The 19402-nt window shown below is 38.8% G+C and overlaps 1 protein-coding gene across 11 annotated transcripts in view; it reads right to left on the bottom strand.

Moving 5' to 3' along the window:
- Positions 1-19402, bottom strand: part of FOXP1 (forkhead box P1) — a 495633-nt gene that overhangs the window by 283205 nt on the left and 193026 nt on the right. For all 11 annotated transcript variants that reach the window (XM_060202871.1, XM_060202866.1, XM_060202864.1 and 8 more), the window contains one exon: positions 17592-17782. In XM_060202871.1, coding sequence (XP_060058854.1) covers positions 17592-17771 — 180 coding nt within the window. In that variant the 5' untranslated portion in view covers positions 17772-17782. The remainder of the gene's footprint in view (positions 1-17591; positions 17783-19402) is intronic.

Raw genomic sequence — 19402 nt, 5'->3', positions numbered from 1 at the left:
AAGAACACTTTCCTCCTGCCTTTTCTGGCTCCCCAAAGAGGTGGCTCAGTGGATGAAGGTTTGGATTCTTAAGATTAAAGTTGTGAGTTCAATCCCCTGCATCACATGCATCTGGTTTTACCCACCCACCCCCACTTAATAGATTTTTTTAATGTAAGAAGGGAATGAAATCAATCAGATGCAGTCCACAGGGGCTACAAATCAACGTGGAGTGGAAGCAGTGCAAGAAGTCTAAGAAACCAAAATTTTTTTCCTCTTCAACTAATACTCTTTCTTTTTTTTTTTTTTTTTTTTCCTCCAGGGTTATTGCTGGGCTCGGTGCCTGCACCATGAATCCACCGCTCCTGGAGGCCATTTTCCCCCTTTTGTTGCCCTAGTTGTTGCAGCCTCGGTGCGGTTATTATTGCCATTGTTGACAGTGCTTTGTTGTTGGATAGGACAGATAGAAATGGAGAGAGGAGGGGAAGACAGAGAGAGAGGGGGAGAGAAAGATAGACACCTGCAGACCTGCTTCACCGCCTGTGAAGCGACTCCCCTGCAGGTGGGGAGCCGGGGGCTCGAACCGGGATCCTTACGCCGGTCCCTGCGCTTTGCGCCACATGCGCTTAACCCACTGCGCCACCGCCCGACTCCCCAACTAATACTCTTTCTATTGATAACAACTGAATTTTGTCAAACAGTGATGTCAGGTAATGATTAGTGACCGTCAAGATGAGGATCCAAAAATTTAATGGTTGAAGGTGCGCGTATCTAGAATCAGAAAGCTTTGTAGAACAGGCAGTGGTTGTTGAGGACTTACAATGATAATATGGGAGAAAATCTTATTACTTATTTTTTATGTAAATATATACATATATAAAATCTTGTTCAAGGGAAGGCATTCTCTATCTCTTGGAGATATATATATATATATATATATATATATATATGGAGGTTTTAAAACAATAACATCTTTTTAATTATAAAAGTAAAGTGCTATTGTTGTAATTTAATATGCGAAGAGTTAAAACATAAAGTAAACCAGAAGCCCCCTAACATTTGAAAATTAATTGATAAATTTTTGTTGTAAGAATTTTTAATCCCTTCCTCAATAATGTTTAACTTTGAAACTAAAAATAGTTACACTTTACAAGAGTGATTCTTTTTTTTTTTTTTTTTGCATCAAGGGTTATCATTGGGGCTTGGTGCCTGCGCTATGAATCCACTGCTCCTGGCAGCCATTTTTTTTCATTGTTGTTGTTGTTGCTGTTGCTGCTATTGTTGTTGTTTATAGAACAGAGAGAAACTGAGAGAGGAGGGGGAGAGAAAGATAAGATACCTGCAGACCTGCTTCACCACTTGTAAAATCAACCCTCCTGTCGGTGGGGATTCAGGGGCTTGAACCAGGATCCATGAGCGGGTCCTTGTGCTTCACACTGTGTGCTTAACCTAGTGCGCTACCACCCAGTCCCCACAAGAGTGATTCTTAATGGGTAAACAACACTATGTCAAACTAATGCATCATCATTTAATATTTCAGTATATTTTAATTTTTCTTTTTATAAATAACACTGCGATGAACATCTCCCTTTATAAATTAATTTGTACATCTCACATTCTATCTGTAGGTTAAATTCCTAATAAGGATGTTAACGCATAACAACTACAGACCACTTACTACGTCTTACGTGACCTCCTAAACAATGTCTGTTATACTTAGCAAAGAAAATGCTATTGTCCCTACTTTTATAAATATGTAGACTGAAGCATAGAAAAATTAATTGACTTTGACAGTCACCCAATTAGGAAAGGGTAGATCCATGACTCAAATCAAACAAGCTGACTCTAGAGTCTACTGCTTTTAGAGTTTCTGCCTTTTTGAGATGCAATCTGAAACTGACTTGTCCTCCACCCAACAGCAGAGAGTGAATTAGAAATAGAAGGCAAAATTCTAGAGTCCCACCCCATACCTACTGAATAAAGTACTCTAAGGGTGGGTCCAGCAATCTGTGTTTTAAGAAGACTTCCAGAGGATTCCAATAAACACAAAAGTTTGAGAACTGAATGCTATACAGCCTCCTAGTAAAAATAAATCCCTGAATCAAAGGGTGTGACTGTTTTAAGCCTCTTGATACCCAATGCCAAATCATCCCCAGATGGGCTGCACAAACTTAGACTCCTGTCTGTCACATAAGGGCTGTGCTTATTGTAATCTTTGCTGATTTAGTCAAAGATCTTCCAACTAGATTTAGGATTCTTTAGTTAAAAGAGTTCAAGAGTGTGTATATCTCATGTTTGCATTGGAGTAGACGAAAAATGGCTCTTAGAACCTGCACAAACTGCTTTGCATGACCTTACTTTCCAGAGTTTTCTTCAGAGTTGGCATTTATAGTGTTACATTTATAATATCCAAGAACTAATTCCAGGGACACATTGGTAAGCATTTAGAGCCAAAAGAGGAAACCTTTTCCAAATTAAAGATAGGTTACTAATATACTTAACATTAATTAAACATAAAAAAATCTAGGAACATTTGTCAAAACACTGAACCAGTTAGCAAATCTAATTAACATGCAGTATGGGCTGTATAGTGTTTTAGTGTTGTGTGTGTGTGTGTTGGGGGTGGGAGGAGTATGATGCATATGAAATTATAATAGTAAAATCACACACACACATACACACAACTTTACATAGCAAAAGATGCTGGTGTTTCATCAGAATTAGAGATCTACCATATACCTGTAAACCGTGAGAATGATGGAATTAAAGATATGACCCAAAAAAATTACACTCTTGGAAGACCACAGAAATTTTTCACTCAGTGTGAGACAAAATGTGGTTAAGTCCACCTTACAACAAAGTTTAGAACAGAAACAGGAAACTAAGAAAATAAAGTGGCAAAGGAAAAAAATAAAGTTGATACATTGTCCAAGAAATATTGTCAGTTCATAAACAGCCACACTAAACAAATGTCTCCAACTTCGACTACTTTAAAATTAGACATTAGTTTAAGTTGTGCCAGTTGTATTACGAAAAGAGGTAAATCTGCTGAAGTTCAATGTAAAAGCACCTAGAATACAGGCATAACCAACCAAATGACTAGCCTTGTCAGCCTTCATCTAATCTCTAGAAATTGCATACGTTCAGCACAAGAAGTGACCTGTGTCAACAGGTCCCAGACCATTTCCTGGAGACCAAAAAATTCAGATGCTGAGTTCCAATATGAAAAGATCTCAACTCACATATATCACCTGTCACTCTACAGGAGAAAGCTACCACTGCTTATCCTAAAATTAAAAATGGCAAAGTGGCAAGGCCAGGTGGGGTTCACCTAACAGAACATACATATTACCAAGCTCAAAGGCAAAGGTTCACTTCTCAGGCTCTTCCTGTAAGAAAGAAGCTTCATAAGCGGTGGAGCAATGCTGCTGGTGTCCTTCTTCACTGTCTTCCTCACCATTATTAAGAAAGAGGAGGAGGAGGATGTAGAGGAAGAGGAGATGAAGAGTAAGAAGCAAAGTAGGAGGAAGGGGAGGTGGATGATGAGGAGGAGTAGGAGGAGAAGAAGGAAGAGAAGGAGAAGAAGAAGTTGAGGAAGAGGAGGGGAAGAAAAGGATAGGAGGAAGGACATCCAGCAGCAGTGGAGTTGTGCAGGCGCCTAGCCCCAGTGATAACACTAGTGCCAAAAAAAGGGGAGGGATGCACCTGATAATCATGTTACAATGCACAAGGATCCAGATTCAAGACCCCGTTATTGTTGGGGGGAAGCTTCGTGAATGGTGAAGCAGTGCTACAGATATTTATCTTTTTTCCTCCCTCTCCTATCTTCCCTCTTCCCTCTCAATTTCTCTCTGTCTCTATCCTAAATAAATAAAATATTTTTTAAATAAAAAAGCTTAAGAGGCAAAGGCACATTTCTGACATTTTTATCTAAGCCATAAGCCAAAACCATACAGCCAAGCATATTCCTTGTGTTCCTTATCACCTAATGAGTGAGTTAAGATAAATCTTGAGGCAGACACACACAACTACTATTTCCTAAACTTTGCTAAGGTTCTCAACAATCTTAGCAATATAAGCACTATTTTTTTCTTTGAGTTACTGAAGACCTTCCTACACCATTCATCTGTTGGTTAGTCATATGTATTTCTTGCATAGTTTATCTTCATCTGCTTTGAAATGTTATTGATATCTGAGGCATATATTTATGTCTCGTTCAAATCTGATTAGATTATGAATTCTATGAATACATGAAGATATTCAGGATATTTCTTTGAATCTTCTAGTCAACTGCAAGACTAAGAACATAAAATATGCTATGTTGATTTTCTTTGGTACAAGAGCCATGGCCAAGGACATCTGTTCTTTCAGTGACTGATTCATTGTCCAACATCCATTTCCTTAGTAGGCCAATAGATTATTCTTCTGACTATCAATGATTCTAAAAATTTTAATTTGTATGATGCATTTATGGATAAACTATTCAAAGGAAACCCTGCAGATATGATGACACCTACATGTTAATATACCACTTGAGCCATGGTCAAACTAGAGCTTTGTGAGTCTTTTTTGAGAAATAATCAAGTGAAGAAAGAGAAATGCTCTCAATTTTTTGTCACTACAAGGGATAGGAGGGAGCCAGAGAGATAGTATAATGGTTACGCAAAAAGACTGTCAAGCCTAAGGCTCCCAGTTTCAACTTCCAGGACTACCATAAGCTAGAGCTGAGCTTTTGTTGTTTTATTTTTTCCCCTTGGGGAAGGGGGATTAGGGATAGAAGGATCTACAAGGCAAATTTGTCACATCTGAAATTCCAGGGGTTAGCAAACTTTTTCTGTAAAGAACCAGATAATAGGTATAATAGACTTTGTAAACTGTACATTATTACAACTGTGATAGGAAGAGAACAGTCACAGAAGATGTAAACAGAGGGATGTGGCTATTTTAATTATCTTTACTAAGCTAACCACAACAAAAATAAAAATAGCTGACAGGCCTAGGGCAATATGCAGTGGCTGAAGCTGTAAATATGTGAGTTCCCATGTTCAAGCCCCAGCACAGTCTATGCTAGAGAGTGATGCTCTGGTTCTCTTTTTCATTAATAACTTAAAAGAAATCCTTAAAAATAACTACACCTGCCAGGTCAAAATAACTGGTTTTTGACTTTCTACCCCATAAAGATACTGAATAAACAGCTGAGACAAGTTTAAAGTTCTTTTTAGCAACTGGAGGAGAGGAGATAGTGGGTAGGGTGTATACTTTGCAATCCTGAAGCCCAAGGTTCAGATTTTGTTTCTAGACATGTCAGAGTCACATTCTGGTCTTTCATTCTCTCTATAAGAATACATCTTTTAAAAAGATGGGGCCAGGCAGTGGTGCACCTGGTTAAGCCCTCATATGACATTGAGCAAGGACCCAAGTTCAATTCCCTGGTCCCCACCTGCAGGGGGAAAGCTTCATGAGTGGCGAAGCAGGGCTGCAGGTGTCTCTCTTGTGTCTCTCCCTCTCTACCTCCCCTTCCCCTCTCAATTTCTCTGTCTCTATCCAATAATAAATAAATAAATAGATAAATAATTTTTTTAAAATAAAATTATTTATTAGGATACAATCTTAGTCATTATTTACGAATATAATATCATCAGCTTATACAAGATGAGTTGCCCCTCTTAAAACATAGCAGTGACATAGTAAATCTACATATGATAAATAGTACAGACTGTGTATCTAGGAAAAGTGCTAATCCAATGAGAGAGTCAGACTATCATAATAAAAATGCACAGTGTAAAGGTCTTTTCCCTTGGTATTCCTGGATGTTGAATTCCTATTGAGCTGAAATGGAAAAATCACAGATGGGGGAAAATGAGGCGAGCGGTAAGCAATATTATCACAGTATTATTTATCATACACATTAGGACCAAAAATAGTCAGGAAAGAATGAGCATTATGTCATTCTCTCCCTGTCTTTAACCTTGTAAAAGGTTGTTGAGTTCCTGGAGAGGATAACAAGAGTCAATACAGGAGGCTATAAAAACAAAACTATGTTTTTACCATGCACCCTTGAAAAATTAGCATTTAATAAGTAAAATAATAAAAGCCCAGTTTTACCCTGCTTTAGGATGCTACAGTTTATATTATTTTAAATTTCCAAAGATCTTTCTTTCCTTGGCTCCAAGATGCATAGTTCTGCTGTTGAAAAGCAAAAGACATTTTACGCACAATTTTCCCTCTACTACAAAGAGGTATATTGTGCCCTTCAGTGAACATAAAATTGATATTATCATCTCTTAGTTTATATCTCACTACTTAACCTTCAGATTAAAAGTTATTGGGTTTGAATGACTAAGAAGACATCATGTCACCTTCCCTTCAATGTGGAGAGAGGGGAGTCAGGGAGGAGGGGAAGCACAGTGATAAAAACACCAATTTTGGATCGGCTGACACCTTGCCTTTTTTGACAAGGGACCATGATACAGACAATTACTTGTGGTTGTGTGGATGATAAATTGTGTAATTAATGGTCTACTTTAAGAAACTTCTCCGAAGATAAAGTTAATTTTATTTTGGGAAAAATCTAAAAGGAACTGTCTAAAAATAGGGATCCATCAGTTAATTCAAGGAGAAACTTAGGGTTACCAACCTTCTAAAAAGTTCTGTCTCTGTCACAGTATTTGCAATATTCATTTGGGTAGAAGATAGTGGAAAGTATCCACTTCTCTCTGTGCCTCCCTATGCATGGCTCAAGCACACAAACAAGGCTCTGGCATCCCTAAGCAGTTTAATCTCTACCTCCTCAAGGAGTCTTCCAATAGAGTCAGCTGCTTAATAATTACAGGGGGTATTTCTTCCCAACAAAAGCAATATGCACCCCTTCACTTAAAAAAAAAACACAAATTCATTCTAAGAAGCTTGGGTCAATATGGAACAAAGACTTTATCAAAGATCTAACTTCTAGTTTTGTTCTCAAAAAGAGATAAGTCTATTCCATGATCAATAGGAACACTTGAAGTTTATCAGCCTTCCCCATGTGACTCTTTGAAAAGATATACTCATTAGTAGTTGGCAAAGGCAAAAGGAAAACATTTGATAATTTTAATCTCGATAAACACATATAAATAAAAAATTGGTTTTAGCAATGTCTATAGTGTGCCTGTTTTAAAACAGACTTTAAAAAAAGAACTTTTCCCAATGAAGTGTATTCTTTATTTATAAATCGTGCTTTCTTTATCATATTGCAATTGCTGACTAGGGACAGATGCCCCCAGTTTTTTTTCTTAGTATCGCCATTTTGACAGTCATTATAACTGAAAACTCAGAATCATCTGTTAAAACTCCTACTCTTTGATGTTGTCATATCACCTAATTAAAAATACCCTTTTAATTTTTTGAATTCTCCCCTCCACTCTCTCTCTCTTTACATTTTTTTATTATCTTTATGTATTTGAGAGAGACAGCCAGAAATTGAGAGGAAGGGAGAGACAGAGAGGGAGAGAGGCAGAGAGACAGCAGCAGCCCTGCTTCACCACCTCTGAAGCTTTTCCCCTGCAGGTGGGGACTGGGAGCTTGAGCCTGGGTCCTTGCACGTTGTAACATGTGTGCTCAACCAGGTGAGCCACTACCCACCACCATCCTCCCCTCCACACTTCCTAGCCCTTCCTTTCTCTTTCTATTCCATTCACTCAAAAGTCTGTCAAAGAAGTGCTTCATTCCAGGAGCTGTGCTTTATGCTGGGGAATTATCAGGAAAGGAGAAGGATACATCCCTGTCTTCATGGGACTCAACAGTTGACTTAGGGATTCAAATGGAGGAGGAGAAATAGAAGAAGCAAGAGAGAGTGTGTGTGTGAGTGGAAGATGTGTCGGCAACAGGGTGTCCTCAACTGAATGAGGCTAAGGCGAGCCAGTCCCCATTCTGGTGCAGAATCAAATACATGGTCCTGTCAATGCTCTTCCTCTCAGAATTCTTTTTCTTCTAAGGCAGGCCAAGTTCAACTTTCAATTTTTCCTTGCTGTTTCTTTTCTTGTGTGACCTATCTTTCTAACTTCCCTTCTAATTGTCTTTTCACTATCCCTATAGTTACTCTTTAGGCAAATAAACCCCAGTCATTCTCAAATGCTTCCTGAGCCCCCTACACAAACCCTGGATCTCACAGGACTTTATGCACTAGTGCACAAAGCAAACAGTATTCAGATGAAATAATATGCAAACAGATGAATAGAATAGATGGACTTCAACAAATCTCATAGACAATATCAATACTTGTTTTTCAACGTGGCACTGGGATGAGCTCACATGGAAAAAGCTGAGACAAGGCTAGTAAGTGAAACTCTCTTCACTACATTTCTATAGGGGTGGTGTATGGGGGCTGGGGAGGACTGAAGTTCTATGAACCAAATCAAACACAGTTTTTTAGCAAACGTTCTCTGGAATGTTACAAGTAACACTTTGTAATTACAATAGATTGGAGTTCAAAGTCCCAAGTGATGAAAAGAACCTTTCTACTATGGGGTTCAGTTCCCTTTATAAACTCCATTCTTGTTGCTCCATCTACCACTCACAGTATTATTGCTAGTCCACTTTGTCATAAAAGCAGTCACCTTGTAACCCTTTTTATCAAGTAATCTATGCACTACCTAAAAGTACACTAGACTCCATCAGGCTGGCTATAGGTTTACATTACACAAACACACCAATTCTGCCTGCTCAGCACCAGTTGTCAATAAAAAAAAGCAAGCAGCCGCAAAACAGCAAAGTGGGGTTTCTTGCCTTCAGAGAAAAGATAGGAGTCTGCCAGTTTTGCAAAACAAACTGTTTGCCATCACGGAGGCTAATCTGTCAACAAATTACGATTAAAGTCATACCCTCCTGGAAGTTCAAAAAAGAGATCTTCGATTAGATAAGAGATAGGGAGTGGCTTTTGCTTTTTATTAGCTCACAAGTCAGGGCTTAAAACTACCTTCTCAAAGCAGGGACACTTTCACTTAAAGTCAAGAGGGTGTACTTCACTCAGAATGAAATGTGGCATCTGGCTTTCTACTGCCATGCTCTCTTCTGTACCTGGGCCTCTTTCCTTTCCTTTTCTTCTCTTTTCTTTTCTCTTCTTTTCTTCTCTTCTCTTTCCTTTCCTTCCCTTGTTTCCCCTGCCATCTAAATCTTCAATGAAGAGATTACTAGCACACAACTGTTTAGTAATCAGAATGTATAAGAATCGCATAAAAGGCTCGTATCACAAATAACATAAATCTTGACAACAATATTTTGATGGAAGGCAGGGTTAAACTAACTGAATAGAGAGCTAAATTTAGAGTTCGTGGTGAAATATGCCATCTCCGGAAAGAGCCAGGGAATAAATGGAAAAAAAAAGTGGGAGTTTGTTATTGTTGTGGCTACTCTCCTTTTAGTTGTTAGATTTATCTGAATTCCTGACTCAGATTTTGTTTAATGGTTGTGTTCAGTAACATTCTGATGACACTGATTCATATAAAAGTAAAATGATTTTGACAGGGATGGTGATAACTTGCCCAATAACTTGTACATCCTTTGCTGTGTCATGGACCTGGGGTTCTAGTCCCTGGCACTTACATGGGTGTATCATGTGAAGAAGAGGAAGCATCCTCAGCATGAAGCAGTACTATGGTGTCTCTGTTCTTGTGCTTTCTCTCTCCATGTTTCAACTGATAACTGGAAGGAGAAAAAAAAAAAGATTCCACCAGGAATGGTGGAGTTGTGTAGGCATGAAGCCCCAACAAAGCCCCAGGGGGCTGCACTGAGTAAAAAAAAAAAAAAGAAAAAAAAACATAAAAAACGGAGAGAGACACCTGCAGCCCTGCTTCACCATTCATGAAGTTTTCCCCCTACAGGAGGGGAGCAGGGGCATGAACCTTCATCCTTGCATACTTTAATGTGAGTGCTTGACTAGGTGCAACACTACCTGGCCCCCAAACCCCTCCTTTTAGGTACAGCCTTTGATAGTTATAATGAAGATGATCACTGAGTGCCTTCCTAACAAAGTACTCAAGTAGTATTTTTCAAAATGAAGAAGACTGTAAAGACGAAATGATCAGTGCTACCCAATATTCATATATATATATATATATATATATATATATATATATATATATATGGAGAGAGAGAGAGAGAGAGAGAGAGAGAGAAGGAAATACAGAGCTTCCTTCTAGAGGGTGAGAAAAAAAAAAACCAAAGGGCAGCCAGTCGGATTTTATTCTAGTCCCCCAAAGAACTAAAAACAAGGAGTCTAGAGGTGGGTCTTTTCACAGGAACTTTTTGCCTATTGTAACACTGAAAGCTGTTTTTTCCAGGCATTTTTTCCATAGAGGTAGTTAAAATCCAAGTTGTTGGTAGAACAATCCCCATCAATACTTAGTATCTGCTAGTAATTTCAGTAATAAAATCGAAGTGAAGAGATTCATTCTACCATTTGGAAGAGCTTCTGTTATCTGTGTTCTGATTTACGCTACAGTGGTGAACCTTTGGTCATAACAAAGCAGTTTCCCAGGTAGGACACACTCATCGCCCTATAGAAAGACTTGTGTGCAAGTCCCAGTCCCAACCTGTAGAGTGATGCTCTGTGAGTGGTGGGGTTGTCTCTTTCTCTCTTCCTCTCTATTTCCCCCTTCCCTCTAAATCTTTTTGTCTCTATCCAAGAAAGAAAAGTAGGATTGCTGGGAGTAGTAACTCATCATTCAGGAAACAAGCCCCAGTGATAATCCTGGCAGCAATAAAAGAAACTACAGTTGTCAGTTCTCATTTTATAAAGATCCTAGGATACAAACTCATGATTCTCCTAGGTTCCTCTGTTTCTTTTTTTTCTTTTAAATCCAACTAACAATACACGTACTATTTTTTTTTAAATACTCTTATTTATTTATTATTGGATAGAGACAGAGAGAAATTGAGAAGGGAGGAAAGGGAGACACACAGAGAGACACCTGCAGCCTTTTCCCCTGTAGGCGAGGACCAGGGGCTTGAACGTAGGTCCTTGAGCACTGTGATGTGTAAGCTTAACCAGATGTGCCATCACCTGACCCCATGCCTTACACATTAGCTTGTCTTTCTGAGCCTCCATAATTCTCATCCTAGTTTGATAGGCTTCTTTGGTTTTATATAATGGCTGTTATTTCTCCTCTTTCAGTGGCTCATCAACAAAACTCAACTCAACTCAGTGGCTGCCTCTTCAGTTTCATCATTTTTTCTAAGTTCCTCATCCTTTCTACCTCTGTTAGTACTTCAATAATCATTCAAAGTTTTCTCTCTTTTGTATGTATGATTGTTAGTGTGAAACCTACCTTTTAGATCAAAAGTGGTGAAATAAACATATTCAGATTTTACACACGCCTTATATATTTTTAAGATATATTTATAGCTACCATAGAAAGACCAGACACCAAGCATAATGCCATGTGTGCATGGAGTTGGGGGTCTTGCAGGTGCAGGATTGCACTGCTCTGAACTCTCCTTTCCCTTAGATACAGTGACAGAGGGGAGGGGGACGCTACTTGTAAACTGCCATAGCACCTCCCCTGATGCTGGGCTAGAATCTGGGTCATATGCACAGGGATGCAGATGCCCTAACTGATGAGCTATCCACTTAGCCACTTTTCTCTTCTGTGATCACCAGGGTCTCACAGCTCGAGGCCAACATTTTTAGACAGAAAGAAAACAGACAGAGAGAAAGAGGGGAGAGAGGGAGACACCCCAGTGCAGTGAGAGCTGAGCTCAAACTTGTGTCATGCACCAGCCCCCCCATTACTGTACATATATTTCATTGATCACTTCCTTTTAAAGACAGTTTGCTCTATTTTAAGGAGGGAGAGATACCGACAGAAAGATGGGGAAAAGGAAGTGAGTGAGACCTGAGCACTACTCAGCTCTGCCTTCTGGTGGTACTGGGGATTCAACCTGGGACTTGAGAACCTCAGGTATGAGCATTTCTGGCATAACCACTATGCCATCTCTCCAGCCTTCTTAACTGTTCTGCTCACATAAGTCTTAACTTTCTTACCTCTTAATTGTTCTACTCATATAATAGTAATAGACACAACAACCCAAGTTCTCCTTATACTGACAAACAGACAACAAAAAATGCCAGGTGGTACCCCCCAAAAAAGAAAAGAAAAAAAAATGAAAAAAAATCCTCCATCATTAAATGGAAAGTTGTTAGGAAATAGCTGTTTTATTTAACAGCTATTCATTTTTATTGAATAAACATTTCCTAGTATGCATTCTGTTAATTGACCTGACAGCATATGCTGTATATGGAGAAACTTCTAAACATTATGCTCTATGTAATATGCTTATCTGAAAAAGCTCTCATTTGCAGCAATATGGAAATAAAATTCTGCTTTCTAAAATTCAAGACTTTAAAATGCATTAATCCTCACAGTTTGTAAAATTGCTCTGGACATTTTAAAAACCTTTCTTTAAGGAAAAAAAAACAGTCAGTGGTAACAGTATTTGTTGCTGACATTCATAATGGACTAGTGCATATCCAACCCAGAACTTTTACAGACCTAGAAATGGGGCAGGCATAATAGGAAATAAAAAGCAGTTATGGTATTGGGTAAAGAATTATTCAACGGCTAAAAGAAAATGTTCAGAGACTCTATCAAATTATATTATAAGAAAACTATTGTTCTAATAGTTTCATGGCCCAGATATAAGTAAGGCTGAAACATTGCAGAGATAATACACTTAGTTCTGCAGCAGGAAAAGAGGGTTTGTGTGTTAGTAGAATTGTCCAGCTAATGGCAGCACCTCTCCTTAGCTGATGGCTTTGGAGGGTTGATGGCATTTTTCTTGGTGGCCTGATAGGCCATCAAGGACATTGCCAGGTGGCCATTAGGGCAGCTTGCAGGGCTGCAAGCTGCCTAGCTTATGCAGTAATTCATTTCTCAACAACTAGCTCTGCATTAGCAAGAAAGAATGGGAAAGCCACATTTCTTCATCTTTTTTTTTTCAAAGTTGTAAACTCTGTACTTTGAAAAACACAACTCTGTTTGGAGCCCATTGAGATCATCTACAGATCAAACCCAGGACAGAAGTCATATTCACATACAGCAAATATTTCTGACAGCTCTCCATTATCTATCATTTGTAATTATTCTGGTAATATGGATTGAATGCGGAAAGGCTTTTACTTATTTCCTTTCACTTCTGGCTCTAGGTAAATATGGATTGAATGCAGAAAGGCTTTTACTTATTTCCTTTCACTTCTGGCTCTAGGTAAAAGTTCACCTACTATTTTCAGTGATTACATTGTTGCAACGAGAAAATTCTATGACATTCAGTTTTAACAAATAGTGCAACTAACACGTTTTTATATCAATCCTTCTTAAGTAAAATCTTTTTTTTTTTCCTTTCATGGACTTCTAACATATTTTACAGTTCTAATTCCCTTCCACTGTCCTACATTAATCAAAGCTGTAACCCCTGTTGTCTTTGTACTACAGAATCAGAATGCGCCCCTGGCGAGGAATGGGGGGAAAAGTCAACAGGAATTAAATTTCAGTGCAACTGTTTACTCAACTGTGGCCTGCAGTTATTGAAATTTTATCCGTGGTTTTGTGTGACTACCGCAGTAATGAATTCAGCATGGCTGTGATTTTCTCACTGCTGGTATTCTCACTTCAAGTAAAAACCTGTAGACTCAAAATGATGAAAACAACCCAAATCTATCCCGTTAACACTCAGATTTCTCCAAACTGCTTAATTGTTCCTTTTTTCAATTTGAACAAAACCTTTTAAAACTCTAGTTCTGTAAAACTTTTTCAATCTTCTAGTTATCTTTTTTTTTTTATCTGTCGATTAACTTTTCCTCCAACAACCTGTTAACAGGACCATCATACACTTAGGGGAGTTTAACAGCTGTCAGCATTTTATTTTAAAAGCCCTAAAAGACCTGCCAACCACAAAAAGTGGGATTTTAGCCACAATGATAGAAGCAATTGTTTTCTTTCATCCCCAAACCATATTCAAGGCAAGTAGAAATGAAATGATTATAAAATGTTTTAAAAAAAGGTTTCAAGAACAATCAAGACATACTGATTTTATATCAAAAAACCCTTACTAAATTTTCTAACATGATAAGAGCCAGGCTAAAGAGAGGAGTGAACAATTTTGCTACTTATGTTTTAAAGTAGTAAAAAAATTATAAAAATTACACATAAGTAACTGTTTTTTAAGGACAAGATGATGTTACTGTTACTTGGGGTAGGTGTGTATGTGGTGTTTATTTGTTATGTGCGTATACTATGTAAAGCTTTGAACTAGCTTACTATATTTTGAGATAGTGAATAATTTTCACTTCTTAAAAAATTCACAAGAAGTAATTTCCCATTTCTTTAGTCAATGAACTTACTGCAAAAACTAATTACTTAGGCTCCATACCACCTAAATCAATATGCCCATTTCAGCTGCTCCATAAGGATGTAGGGCCTGCATATAAAGGCACAGCAAACAGCACTCAAAATACCAAACTACTTATTCTCAACATAACCACGAATAGCTGAGAATGCCAGATGAGCATAAATGTATTGATAACCTATTAACACGTACTGATAATTTTTTCAAACAATCTTATTGATGAAAATTTGCACCTTCTGCCTATATTGGTTAATGGTGGTGATGGAGATTGAACTTGGGACTTGGCATGAAGGTCTACTAGCAATAGAAATAAACAAACCACTATTGTCATATCCCTGGCATGTGTGTGTGTGTGTGTGTGTGTGTGTGTGTGTTGTGTGTGTGTGTTCTCCACTTGCACTAATTTAAATGAGCAAACAGTTAAGCAAAACATACATGTCAAATTTCAGTTGATGTAATGCCCAAGATGAGACACAATGGGTTTAGACTGTCAATGAAAGAGAAATCAAATCACTACAAAGAACTTCTCTGAACTAAGTAACCTTGGCTTGCTTGTTAGTTTAGTTTCCTTTTCATCCTTTTGCTTTTCTTTTCAAAGTTTTGCCTCAACAGAGTTCATAGTCACGTTGGTTTCACCAAGCTTCTAGCAGACACAGTTAATGATGCCTTTTATCTTGGGGGGGAAAAAAAGCTTAGCAAGAAAAAAATGAAACATGTTGTAGAGACTGTCAAGAGCTATAGCCCTAGTACAAGTGTAATCCTAAATGGGAGAGGTGATCTAAAATTAACAAAATGGGTTAAGCAAAAGACTGTAACTCTTTCACATCATTTTGCAGGAACTGTTTTGCAGAAGCAGTAAACATGTTACAAGCTTTTTTTTTTTTTCAGGAAGGAACAACAAGCAAAAGCTTAAATAGATGCCTGCTTGCCCTTTTACATTCAAATAGCTAAGAGGCTATAACCTGCTACAATGTAGGCTTTAGAGAAAACACACAGATACATATCATCAACTAGAAAGCCAGATGATTTGAGATCCCCAAGATCCTCTTCCTGTTTATTCTGAGACTTCTACCTCCCATGTTCCCTCAAAGGCCCCATCCTGTTTGTCCTAAAACCTAACTCCTGGTTTTTGTTTTTCAGGGATTTTGTTGTTGTTGTTGTTGTTGCTGGAGCTTTGGCCTCAATGATTATACTACTCCCAGCTGACATTTATTTATTTATTTTGCCTCCAGGGTTATTGCTGGGGCTCAGTGCCTGCACCATGAATCCACTGCTCCTGGAGGCCATTCCCCCCCCACTTTTGTTGCCCTTGTTTTAACCTTATTGCGGTTATTACTGTTGTTGTCGTTCATTGTTGGGTAGGACAGAGAGAAATGGAGAGAGGAGTGGGAGAGAAATGGAGAGAGGAGTGGGAGAGAAAGACAGACACCTGCAGACCTGCTTCACCGCCTGTGAAGCGACTCCCCTTAACTCTTAATTTCCAACATACAGAGAGGGAGAAAGCCGGAAGAGAAGCACAACAGTATTATTGTCTGACTAGTCATGGAGCATCCCTTTGGCATGATGCATGGCGCACAGGTTTGGTATAGAGGACTTGAACCCGGGCCCTTGTACATGGTAAAGTGTACATTCTACAATGTGAGTTATATCTATACACACACACACACACACACACACACACACACACACACATTCTTCCTTTTTAAAAGATTCTATTGTGTGTTTAAAACTTATTTATTTTATGTTTTGCCATCAGGGTTATTGTCAGGGCCCAGTACCTTCATGACTCCACCGTTCCTGCAATCCATTTCTCCCTCTTTCTATCTTTTTGGACAGAGAGAGAGGAGAAGGGGAGAGACGCCTATGGTACTAACCCACCACTTGTGAGGCTTCCCCAGAGAGTGGGGACCAGGGATCCTTGAGCAGAATGTGTGCGCTCTATATTGTGCAATTGAATGGCCTCCCACTCCCCCCCTTTTTAAAAGAAATAGACAAGAAAGAAGTTAGAAGCACTACATTCTACTGAATATTCTCTACAAATAGTCCTTGAAATAAAGAAATGGGGAGATAGCTCTAAACATTGCTAAATCTCCACTATCCTCTGGGCCACAGGAAGAAAAGTCTTACCCTTGTAAATGCTAGTGAGACAATGTTAAGCTTTCTATGGCAGTGGACAACAGGTCCACATCTGGCTTCATATAAAAGAATTCCTTTTGCTTTTATGATAGGAATTCCAAGAATGTGGTTTGGAGAAAAGGTTTGTTTTTTCTCATCTCCTAACATTCTACAATATATCTTTCATAAAGGTCAAAATGTCCATCAGGGCTTTTTTTTTTTCTTAAAAGAACCTTAAGTAGGTATTGAATAAATGAATTAAAGACTGAAATGGAGCAGAACTCATTTATTATCGTGAACAAAAACTAATTAATATTTCCCGATTCCAAGGGAAAGTCTCTCTTCAAGCAAATGTTACTTGTTTATCTGAATTTTCATCAACACATCGACAACACCATTTCCTGGGTCACCTTTAACAGTTGGAAATATTTTACCAATCCCTCACTGAAACCACTGACATACCTATAAAGAGTATATCCCAGTGCATTTGGGAGAGTCATCCATAAGACTTCATCTAAAACATTACTAGTGTTTAGTTACATATACATAGTATGTGACATACACACGTGCATAAAAAACATGTGATAGCCTCTATCCCTAAATTTCTCCAGGAAGCAATGCTTTCCACAGATGCCTCTGTTATTGCCATTTTGCACAGCAGATACCTAATCCTGCTTATACTTTTATTTACCTACTCTTCTCTCTCTTTTCTTTCTTATTTCTCTTATCTTTTATCCCTTCTTTCCAAGACTTAATAAGTCTTACATAGCCACTTAAATTAAGGCACTGGGTACCATTTTTACAAAGATTAACTTTAATGCAAATTGTTAAGTTTTATTTGTCACAATGGGAGCTGTGGTCAGGGAGTGTGTGTGTGTGTGTGTGTGTGGGGGGGGTGTTGCTGTCCTTTTCAATGGCTAATTCCCAAGAGGGAGAAAGGGCTCCAAGACGTGGAACTCCTGAAGATCTTTGAAAAAGTCTCTTAATCTCAACAACCCCCGTGTGGTGGTGGCTAAAATATGCTGTGTGGGGGTCAGACAGGGGAGGCTGAAACATTCATGAGGGAGCATAATATTAAGCTGGAGAACTTGCACCCTCCACCTTCCAGCACACCGTACCTGCTGCTGTTGCTGCTGCACATGGGCCAGCTCTGCCGAGCCTACGTCCACTGCTGGTGTCTCCCCGTTGGATCGTCCTTCCCGGAGACTGCCACACTCTAGTAAGTGGTTACTGCTGCTTGACCCATTCTGGATGGCTGAACCGTTACTTTTTGTCTCAGTCCCAGATTCTTGCATCATGACTCAAGAACCTAGCAAGAGAGGGAGGGAGGGAGAAAAAAGCAGCTGTTTAAACAGTTGCTGTACATAAGGAGGAGGGCCCTGCTTTACATGTTGCCAAAATCTGTAAACAGTTGTCATTTTCTTTCACTCTTATTTATCCTTCATTAGTGATCCGGTCCTTTAGTTCTTTAATAAGGAATCGCCTATCCAAATGCAAATTGCAGAGGTAATGTGTTTTTTAAGTAGATGTATTTTATTCTTTCCCATGGGGAATAAATGTTTTCAGAGAAACATACAAATTATTATTGCATTTCTGTGCTGTGAGTATATATAGATGTGTTGATCTCCAATGGATAGCCTATTCTGCACAACACAGTAGTTATAACATTGCATTTTAGTAGACATAGGCTCTGTGAATATTGACACATCCACCAACTTTAGGCTGTCATGGATGACATGCATCCACAGCAGGCCCTGAAGTCCTAAAAATTCTGAAATCCTTTACAGTTCACACACGCACACACACACTTTGTATTTTTGTGTATGATTTAGATAGCCCTGAGAAATTGGTGTTTCTCCGGGGCCCCCAATAGGGTCATTGAGTAGAGCCCACACAATACCATGTTCCAGAGCCTGGGTTTCAGTCCCAGGTCACCATATGGGGAAAAGTTTTAAGAGCCAGCGGAGCAGTGATGCTGTGCTATGATGTCTCACCTCTCTTTGTCTTTTTCTGTCGCTATCTCTCTTTGTATCTCACCTTCTATCTAGAGAAAAGAAAAAAAAAAGACCATTGGGAGTAGTGGAATTATATAGGTACTGAGCCCCCAGCCTGGTGGCCACAAAAAAAAAAAGAGTAGGTGTCTCTCATGCTGAATCACTATCCATTTGTTTAAGACTTGACTTGAGAGACTTGGAACTTCATAAACTTATTTAAGAGTGACCTACAGATAGGAATTTGAAAAGTACTAAAAACCTAACAAAGAAATACATGATGTAAGGTTAGTACCTTGAGCCTATACCCAGGGGGCCAATTTAGTTCTCAGTAAGGTTTTCAATTATGATAAGACAGATACTATTTTTTCCACTGACAACAATACATTTTATATTGGTGGCCATATCAGTTGTTGTCATTTATTGATCTCCAGTATTGTACCAGGCCCTAGTGTCGATTATTTCACACAAAAAAATTCTCTAATCTAGTTCTTTTCACATGGGTAATTTTACCACTGTGGGGCCTGTTTTTCCTTCAGATGGAGACAGAGACAGAGGTAGGGAGAGACTGTTGTACTGCTATAGCACTTTCCATGCGGTGGCAGGGCTCAAAACTAAACTAAACTAAACTAAACTAAACTAAACTAAAATAACATTCTGTGTGTATGATAAGGCACACACTCTGCCCAGTGAGCTACCTCGAGGCCCTCCAATTTAATTCTGATAACAATTGCTATTTCCATTTTGAAGATTAAGAAAAATAAGGCCCCCTAAGTTATGTCCATTTGCCCAGCTGTGTCACAGCTATATGGTGACTAAGAATTTGAACATGTTAGTCTGAAATCAGATCTTAAAGTTGAGGTGCCCTGGAAGCAAAACCAGGAAAATGCTAGGCTCCCACATAGTGCAAGGTTATGGACTAGGACTGTGAAAAGAAG

Source organism: Erinaceus europaeus, chromosome 12 (assembly GCF_950295315.1).
Source record: "Erinaceus europaeus chromosome 12, mEriEur2.1, whole genome shotgun sequence".
Taxonomy (NCBI): domain Eukaryota; kingdom Metazoa; phylum Chordata; class Mammalia; order Eulipotyphla; family Erinaceidae; genus Erinaceus; species Erinaceus europaeus.
Note: the sequence above shows the minus strand (reverse complement) of the source record. Positions and strands in the feature narration are given on the sequence as shown.